The following is a 9260-nucleotide window of genomic DNA, read 5'->3' on the forward strand; positions in this document are numbered from 1 at the left end:
GGTGCTCCCGGGAAACCTCCTGCCAGAGTCAACCCCTCGTACCTGGGCCTGGCTTGCACTCACCAAGATGCTTCTTCCCCCCAGTCATAGGGGCCTGTGGACAAACCTTCCTGACACTTGGCAGGCCCCCCTGCTTGAGCCAGTCCCCCCGAAAGCTCTCCCCAGAGCTCCTCGCCAGCAGCGCCCAGCTGCTGCTCTCCTGCAGCGCTTCCCCTCCAGCCACTCTGCTGCTCCGTCCGTCCACTTCCCCTCTGGTCTCAGACAGCCTCATCTACCCCTTCCTCACCTCCTATATCTGGCCCAGTAAGCCCAGTTGGGAAGCAGCTGGGGAGTCACAGGTGCACTGGACCCCGTTCCCTCTTAAAGGGGCCAGCCCCCCTGCAATGGGAGGATGTTAGTGCCATCCCAAACCCACCAATCTCCCACCTCCCCCAAAGCCAATCTGGGGTAGTGTAAGGCCATCGTGCACATCTGGCCCAGTTCTGCTCTCTGTGTGGTTACCACCCACTGACCCTGCCCAGGAGCGGCCACCTGGGGAGGTCAGCCCTGAACACAAGCAGCCTGGGTGCAACACAGAGGCATAAGCGGGCAAGGGCTGCACTGTGGCTTTTCTTTTACAGACCCTTCCTGGCCTTCAGGCCTCTGCTTTGCAGAGAGCTGGTGGAGGCTGAAGCAGTCTGGAGTGAGTGAGCTGCTCTGTGGGACTGGTGGTTGCATGAGTGTCGGGTTGGGTATGACAGGCTCGTCTGTTGGACTTTGCACGAAGCAAAGCCTGTGGGGGGACCCAGGTCCCTAAGGCCCTAAGCCAACGTGACACCTTTGGGACACAATGACCTAGAGGGCATTAGCTCAGCAGGGTGGGTGAGATTCCCCAGGATGTCCCTTATAGAGACCACAGGGGAACCATCCTTTGGTCAGCCACCGTACACTTTAACAGTAGCTAGAGTCTGTTCAGTCCCCACACGGAGAGCTCATTTTGGTGGCTGCAGCACCGCACAGGCTTCTCCAGACTGGGTCAGGCTCCCAGGAGGGCTCTGATCAAAGGGATGTAGCCTGGAGCATGGTCCCCCAGCCCATCCATACCCATAGCCTTGGAGCAGCAAGCTAGAGCCAGACTACAGCTCCCCCAGCCAGGGAACAAGGGGCAAAGACAGCCAGGGTGACAGACAGGGCCATGTTGCTTAATCTCAGATACTACAGGGATGGAAGAACCTGAAGAGAAGAGAACGTGGCAGGTGCTTTCAACACCCAGCCCCAGCAACGGCAGGGACCCTGTGTGTGCGTCCGTGCGGGCTGCAGGGTCTGCCTATCCTGCCTACCTAAGCCCTTCCACGGCCCCCTCCCTGCAGCATCTAAGTCCCGAGGAAGCCTTCCCCAGTAGAACCAAGGAGCTCTGGACTTCAGGCAGGGACAGATGGCCCCAGAGCAAATATGGGGGGACAGACATGGGTCCATCAGGAACAGACTCAAGGCCCTCAATCTATTTAGCTTAACCAACAGAAGGTTGAGGGGTGACTTGATCAAAGCCCATAAATACCTACATGGGGAACAAATCTTTGACAAGAGGCTCTTCAGTCTAGCAGACAAAGGTCTGACACGACCCAATAGCTGGAAGTTGAAGCTAGACAAATTCTGGCTGGAAATACAGCGTAAATTTTTAAGTGAGGGTAATTAACCCCTGGAACAACTTTACCCAGGGCAGCGTAAATTTTTAAGTGAGGGTAATTAACCCCTGGAACAACTTTACCCAGGGCAGCAGTGGGTTCTCCCACACTGGCCATCTTTAAATCGAGCCAAATGTTTCCCAAAAGTCTGTGCTCCAGTTCAGTTAATTAACCATTGGGTTAATGGAGGAGGTCAGACTAGTGGGGGTGACTACAGTCCCTTGCAACCATGGAATCTGTGACACCCCCCCCGCCCCCCCTCCAGTGAGCAGCCTGGACCCACTTTACCCCCAGTCGTTATAGAAGCCCCAAGGAGGAGGCATACACGCCGCTTGTAAAAAAAGCAACAATTTATTTCTGATATACTCATTATCAAACCAGGAAAAGACCTTGTGTGTCCGCCAGACCCCTCAGCGTCAGGACGCACTAATGCCACATTCTGTACAGAGACCGTCAAAGGCCAGAAGAACCTTATTTCAGTCCAGCTGAATACTGAGAACAGTCACTGGTTCGAAGAGGCCAAGTGCTTCCAGGACACTCACAATCACGCAAGAACAAGCTTATTTATGAAAAAATAGATCTCTATATACATTATATACCCTCTGTTTATGTTATATAAATTAGAAGCAGGAGGAGAGCGCCTCATGGGGAAAGGGGATGCTATCACACTGAGGGGATGGGATTTGGGGGGCAAGGAGGCGAATGCCCCAGGAACAAAGAGGGGAAACTCTGCCTGATGCCCCGGCTACTGTCACGGTCCCTCCAGAGCCATCTGAAATTCACAGTTCTCTACTACTCCCCTTGGGCCAGCGCCGCTCGAAATTCACAAAGCATCTGCTTGGGCCATTCACAGAGCAGCAGGCTACTCATGCCAGCGCACAGCCCGCATGGCTGGCAGCAGCCCCACGGCGGGCAGCGCAGAGAGGGCATGCTTGGCAAAGACACAGCGCTCAGTGCCCGTTCTCTTCATTCCATCTATGGCACGGGGCGGCCAGTGCCCCTGTAGCTGGCACACCGGTGCATCCCACTTCCCAGACCGTGGCTGACCGCAGCAGTAGCCAGGACCGCCTGCTCTGCTCGGACATTTGAAGTCCCCCGAATTCGATTGTGAAGAACAGAGCACGTCGCTTCCACTCTTCCAGGCTTTGAGAACAGCCAGAGTCACTGTAATTCCACTTGGAAAGAAGAGTCCAGCAATGCAACAATAGAAATAATGGTTTACAATAACCTACTTGAGCCAAAATATCAGCTGTAGTTACCTAGGTGCCGGCGGGTAACCAGCACATACACTTGTGCCCCTAGGAAGGCGCTGGAGACTAACACACAGCCCGGGACAGCAGCTTTGGGCTCCAACGTGTGACAAAAACTCTTGTCTAGGGAGCACGGTTCAGTGCATTATGCCTTGGGTCTCGCCCCTGGGCCAGACAGCCAGAGCCCGAGTCCTTGTAGGGCTCCCCCGGCTCCTTACTTTCGGTTCAATACTTCCTCCTCCTTCCAGCCACTGGAGTTCTTCCCAAACTTGTAGACCAGCCGCCTCCCGTCAACCCGCTCCAGGATTTCCCGCTTGTAGTAGTACCTGGAAGGGAAGGAGGGGACATCAGCACTGGATGCAAGGCAGCCCAGGGAGCCGGTGTGGAGGCCATCTGGAAAGGGAAGAGCCTGAGGCCTAGGACGCTGAGAGACGGAGGCTGAGAGAGGGCCCCATTACGGGGAGGCTGGGAGAGGAGCTGTCAGGGTAGGGTAGGGAAGCAGAGGAGGCAAAGCATGGAGCTTTGGGTGGAGGTAGGCCCTGGAGCCTTGGAGACAGGCTGGGGCTCCTGCCTCTCTTGGGCGGGACGGGGGCAATCCCTTGAAACCCACCTCATGGCCCGGCTCAGCTTCTCGTAGGTCATGCTGCTGTTCTTCTTCTTCTGCCCCCAGAGCTGAGCCACCGCCTCGGAGCGGAGGAACTTGAAGACGCCCTCGCGTCGGTCCTCCCACTTCATCAGCCCCTCGTTCAGCTCGGGGTGGAGCAGGATGTCCCGGATAAACTCCCACAGGTGAGTCCCTCTCGGGGCTGGAACAGAGAGAGGAGGGACGGTCCAGTTCAATGTGGGGGCTCTGCAGAGCCAGGACCCCACAAACCCAGCAGGCTGGAGGAGGTTCTGCAGAAAGTGCTGGCCAGGGCTGGGAGCTCCATGATAACAGCGGCAGCTCCCTGCACCCTGGGAACAAATCAGCCCTGCACCCAACGGGGCTGCAGAAGGTCCAATAGGCAGCAGAGCCAGTGTTGTTCCTCCTCATGGGAGCTCACTCAGGGGGCTGCAGCCCAGACGGGCTAGGCAGCTGTGCCCCACTGAGGCACATGGGCCCCAGCCCCCAGAGGAGACTCTGTGGGTGGTGCAGTTACACAGATCCGGAAGTCCAGTCCATCTCCCCCACGCCCCCAGCCTCGTGGTGGCACTCCCTTGCACCCAGCCCACCTACTGGGGCCATGCACTGGGACCAGGGATTGGACCTTAGGAATCACCGGACCATCAGCACCAATCGGAAAGCACTGGGGGCTCCGATTCCCTTGAAATCAGTGGCAGTTAGGCACCCAAACCCCTTTGAGGATCAGTGCCTAAAGGCTGCACCGTGCAAGGGGCTGGCCCTCAACGTACTATGGGCTAGGAGCCCCCATCCCTCCTCCCACCTCCCCTCCCCAAACACGGCCGAGACAACTGTCCTGGTCAATTCCAGGGCTGGCCATTAACTTCAGCACCCGGACGAGCCAGGGCATAGCCACCCTAGCCCACAGGAGCCCCCCTGGCCTCTCACGTACAGTGTTTGCTCTTCTTGGTCTCCAGGCAGTCTCTGTTCTCCTTGCTGAATTTCCGGGGCCTGCCCCTTTTCCGCTTCCCATGCTTGACGTCCCCTTTGTCATAGTCGGCAAAGCCATCTGTGCGGGAGGAGGTGGGAGACGTTACTGGGCCTGTCTGGGTTTTATAGCAGGCTCACCCTGCCCCGGGGGGGTCTGAGCAGCCTCAGCTCCTGGCTCCTCCTTCTTTAGAAATACAAGGCGAGATGACCATTGTAATTCCCTAGGGACAGGTCCCCTCTGCAGGCTCAGGGAACTGCCAGCCTGCCCGACCTAACTGGCGGTCCCTGTTTAGCCACCCAGCAACAGGGCCCCTTCCCCCATCTCCTACACCTCGGGTTCCCTGGTAGGCCCTGGGGAGAAGGCCTGGACACTGGTTCGAATGGTCGCTATGGACTGTATCCTGCCCTGTTACGCTGAGCATGGCACAGGGATGCAGTCAAAGCTCCCCACACCAGGGGGTTTCTGACCGCTGCCTACGGCAGCGTGGCACACCTTGGCCAAGTCCCCCACCCTCATCCCAGCCCGCGGCGCTGCTGGCATCCGTCCCATTGCCCATCCCTTTCTGGGTCGCCATGGCACCAAGGTTCTGCCAGCAGCTGCTGGGGCAGAGGGTCTCAAAGGCAGATCGCATCCCCTCCCTAGGCACAAAGCAGGGGCAGAGGAAGAAGCCCAGGCAAAACCCAGAGCCAAAGCCAGGTCTACTTCCTGCCCAGGTTCCATTTCGTTCAGCCCTCCAGAGTGCGGGAGATCCAGATAAAAGCTCCTGGGTTTGACCCATCCTGCCTGGATACCTTGTCAATGAGCACCTGAGAAGTTTCCGAGGCAGAAAGCTAAGGCAGGCCACCTATAGCAGGGGTCAGTTCTCAGTGCCTCCTCCCCAGCTGAGGGGAACCAACCAAGCTCTCTCCAGTGGGAAGGGGCCTTTCCTTTCCCTCCCTGACCCTGTTTTTTTTCCAGCCTTGCCCTGCCCCAAGCTCATCTCTCTCCCCACCAGTTGGGAAGGAGGCGACTCACCATCAGAGGAGAACAACTTCACTTCTGTCGGGTCGGGATCTATGTCACTTCCACCGGAGTCTTGGGAGTTGGGGCTGTGGGACATCCCGGTCCCTGGAGGGCAAAGCGGATAGGTTGGATTTCCAGTTATTCCCCTCCAGAAACACTTCTAATCAGCAGAAAGCAGTTCTCCCGGCCAGACACACCAAATACTCCCCAGCAGGTGGTCTGCCCTGGAATGGGTTTTTGGGGAACTCTTGCATGAAACAGGGCAGGGTCTCCAACTAGAACCCAGATGTAGGGCTGTGTCCCCATCCCAGAGAACCACACACGAGACGGGAGCAGACACAGGGCCATCCAGGACTGATGGGAGAGCCTACTGATGGGAGAGCCCGGGCCTGCGCCATGGCCAAGGATGCCCTGACGCCGAACGTGAGCGACGAGGACTTTACCTGAGGCAGAGATGTCAGAGCTGCCTGGAGACAAGGCACCGGAAATGTAGCTGAAGTCTGCCTGGATGAAAGGGTTTGTGGATTTCATCTCCTCCAGGGATTCCTTCGTGTACGAGTTTCCCAGCTCTAGAAACAGTGGAGGAGAGAGCAGGAAAGGGTGAGCCCCATCCAGGTAACGGACATGCACACGGCAGGGGCCTCGAGGGACAAGGTGTGGCCAGGGTGCTTCTCTTACCTGAGGCACTGGAGTCCTGGAAGATCTCTTGGGAAGACATGTCCTCTTTCTCTAGCAGGTCAATGATCCAGGTCAGCTCATCGGAGACCGAGACTGCAGGAGGGGGGCAGATAGGAATTAATTTTATTTGACCAGTCCAAAGGGCAAAGGCACCTCCCCATGCTCATCCCATGGGTTCCAGCTGTTCCCCCTGCTCTTCTGGTACAAGCCCTTCTACACTCTCCAATGTGCCACCCAAACCTCCCTTCTAACCGGAGTCTCAGGAAAGGAATGGGCCTTGCCCCGGGTTATAGGGCAGCAGGGACTGGGGACATGCCAGTTTGGAAGCCCCAAGGAGGTGCCCGTCCCCAGCTCTGGCTGGCTAGGCAGGGCTAGCTCACTGTGGGCCCTGCTGGCATGCGGCGGAGGAAGATCTGTGCTGGGTCACTGGCACTCACCGATCTCATGGAGGCGGGCGTAGAGCTCGTCCCCGAGTGGCCCGAAAATGAGCCGCAGCTGCTCCGGCGTGCAGTGGCAGAGCATGTAGCCGTCCATGTTGCAGCAGGAGAAGTTGATGGCACTGGCGTCGTACTTGTTCTTCTCCACGTGGTAGCTGATCCACTCCAGCACCTGCGCCTTGCTCCAGAAGTACGGGAGCTCGCTGAACCAGGCCGGCTTCTCTGTTGGGAAGAAAGGAGCAGGGCTCAGAGGCGCTGCTCACCCCATGGGGCACCCGGCCCTGGCTCTGGCTGGCTGGGCAGGGCTCTCGATGAGCCCACATCACAAGGGGTGGAGTTGGCTCTGCTGGGCACAGAGAGTCAGATGGGCGGCGGGGGGGGAGGTTATCTTGCTTAGTCACTGTTGTGGCATTGTCATGTGCCCCTGTTGCCTGCTCCTTTATCTCGGATCCTGCCTGACGGCAGGGTCCGAGGGAATGGCCGAGGGCAGCTTCTCAGCTCCCAGCCCAGTCCTTCCCCAAAGGGCACTGCAGACCCACCAGAGGGTATGGGGGACCCCACCCCAATCCCAACGCCCAAGAGTGATCTTCCCCCTTCCACGAGCCCCAGCTGGCCGGTGGCCCATCCGACCCAGTCCCCTGTCTCTGGCAGCAGACTAAACCCTGATGCTGCAGAGGAAGGAAGCTGAACTCCCAACCTGCCCCCATAATGCACCCGGGCAATGGGGCAAACAAACAATAACAGTAACACTTTGCACCTTCAAAACATCTTCCATCCAGCCTCCCATGGGATCCACATGTTAATAGGATAAACCTGGCAGGCAACCCTCTAGGGGAGCTATTGAAAGTAGCATTTAGAGAGGGAAACTGAGGCACGGAGAGGAGCAGGGACTTCCCCAGGTCACCCAGTAGCAGAGGTGGGAATAGAACCCAGGTGTCCTAAATCCCAGTCCTGTGTGCTAACTACTAGGCAACCCTATCTCCCTTCTGTTCCAGGGGCGGGATTCCATCTGGTGATTAGCTTATGCCCTGACTCATTGTCACTGCAGGTCTCCTGCCTGGCTCTGCCCCATGGCACGCAGGCTCCAGCCCCACCTGTGGTCTCCGCAGGCAGCGCGAGGTTGTCCTCCTTCCCCAGGTGGGCCAGCAGTTCCATGGGGGGCTGAGCCTCCTCCGGCTGGTACATGGCGCTGATGTAGTTCGAGAAGATGTTGCTGATTTCACAGGATCCTGCCATAGAGCTCTCTGCTAAGAGATTGCACCTGTCAGCATGACTCCAGCCAGCACCGCCTGCGAGATACAGACCTTGCCAAGCTGGGCAGGGTACAGCCTGGGAGCACGGAGCCCGCCCCGCCCTGCCCTGCCCCACGGAGGGGACAGGGTCACAGCCAGCAGTCTGTGCATCTCCCTGCTTCCCGTGCCCCTTCTGGTGCCTCAGGCCCAGGGTCCGCCGCGATCCGGGGCAGCCGGGATCCGAGCTCAGCCTGCAGATTTCAAGCCGGGGTGAATCGTCACCACATCAAAAAGGCTCAAGCCCTCACTGGACCATTGGAAAGCACCCTGTGTTCTCTGGGCCCTTTGCTGCCCTTCGCTGTAAAAGGGAACAGAGACAGGCTCCCCCAGGGCTGGAGGCTGCGTCCCAAACAGTTTAATGCTGTCAGCCAGCCGCTGACAGAGCACAAGGATGAGAACAAGCCGCTGTCATTCGTTCCAAGGCCTCCTTCCATCCAGGGTGTAAGTCTGGTAGCACCTGGCCAGGAGGACGGGGCTGCGCAGGGGGGCCGGGTTGGATGGCACTCGGAGTCTCCTGCTTAGCAGGCTCATCGCGCTGCCATCTGCAGAGAGCTGTGGTCTGGCTGCTCCGCCGGGAAAGAGGCCATGTGCAAAATCGGTCGTCACCACTCACCCCATGGCCCCATCTCCCAAAGCGCCCCAGCCCCCGTGCAGCCAGGGGTGCCCGGCCAGCCACACTCGCTCCCTCCCACCGGCTCCCTGGATGCCAGTGTCCTCAGCCCAGTCCTCGAACCCGGCCTTAAATGACCCAGAGCAGTGACCCTCCCACCATCGACCCGCCTGCCCGGGCATGAGAGCCGGCGAGCAGGATTGCCGACACTCACCTGGCTCAGCCCAGGGCGGCGGAGGTCTGTGCAGGTGCTTTCTACCCCGAATGCCCAAAGGGCTTGTTTGACCAACAGGTGGCTGGCGAATAAGGAGCAGCTAGCGGAGGGCGTACAAACTCCTCCGCCCTGGGGGACGTGTAACAGACCCTATCCAGCACGGCGCACAAAGGCTTTGGTACCTACCACAGTGCCCCCAGCAGCAGCAGTTAATCCACAGGCAGCGAAGGGAGGGTGTAAATACTCCAGGTGCACCGCTGGCTTCTAACCACTACTCATCTGTGCCTTTGCGCCTACCCCTATAGGCGGCCCCTCCCGGGTATCTCACCTTATATAGCATGTATCTTCGGTAACATGATCTCAGGGCTCTAGGGGAATTCCTAGCCAAAGCATTCAAGCTCCAAGCTTCATCGGATTTGCATAATGGGTGCCACTGGCCCCTTGCCAGTGCTTTCTTGCCGGGAAATCAGGGCTGGCCAGTTTAATGATTGTCAAAGCCCTCGCCCGGCCTGTGCCAGCGT

The 9260-nt window shown here is 58.3% G+C and overlaps 1 protein-coding gene across 4 annotated transcripts; it reads right to left on the reverse strand.

Moving 5' to 3' along the window:
- Positions 1 to 1996: 1996 nt before the first annotated feature.
- Positions 1997 to 9051, reverse strand: ELF3 (E74 like ETS transcription factor 3). Of its 4 annotated transcripts, none has more exons than XM_048827115.2 (9): positions 8926 to 9051; positions 7718 to 7867; positions 6624 to 6845; positions 6187 to 6279; positions 5952 to 6077; positions 5521 to 5613; positions 4468 to 4584; positions 3525 to 3720; positions 1997 to 3240 (listed from the first exon to the last, which is right to left on the reverse strand). In XM_048827115.2, exons 2-9 carry the CDS (start codon positions 7857 to 7859, stop codon positions 3129 to 3131), a joined length of 1101 nt encoding a protein of 366 aa, XP_048683072.1. In that variant the 5' UTR covers positions 7860 to 7867; positions 8926 to 9051; the 3' UTR covers positions 1997 to 3128. The 4 variants fall into 4 exon arrangements, with proteins under 4 accessions (XP_048683072.1, XP_048683071.1, XP_048683073.1 ...); XM_048827114.2 differs by having other exon boundaries at positions 7718 to 7870; XM_048827116.2 differs by lacking the exon at positions 8926 to 9051 and adding an exon at positions 8740 to 8919.
- Between the last annotated feature and the right edge of the window lie 209 nt (positions 9052 to 9260).

The sequence above is a fragment of the Caretta caretta genome, chromosome 21, assembly GCF_965140235.1.
Source record: "Caretta caretta isolate rCarCar2 chromosome 21, rCarCar1.hap1, whole genome shotgun sequence".
Lineage (NCBI taxonomy): Eukaryota > Metazoa > Chordata > Testudines > Cheloniidae > Caretta > Caretta caretta.

Excerpts from the sequence above, each read along its gene's own strand:
- ELF3 (XM_048827115.2), bottom strand. The coding sequence starts at position 7,859 with ATGGCAGGATCCTGTGAAATCAGCAACATCTTCTCGAACTACATCAGC. Across the intron at positions 6,280-6,623 it reads CGCCCGCCTCCATGAGATCG|TCTCGGTCTCCGATGAGCTG; the intron begins GTGAGTGCCAGT and ends CCCCTCCTGCAG. Across the intron at positions 3,241-3,524 it reads AAGCTGAGCCGGGCCATGAG|GTACTACTACAAGCGGGAAA; the intron begins GTGGGTTTCAAG and ends CTTCCCTTCCAG.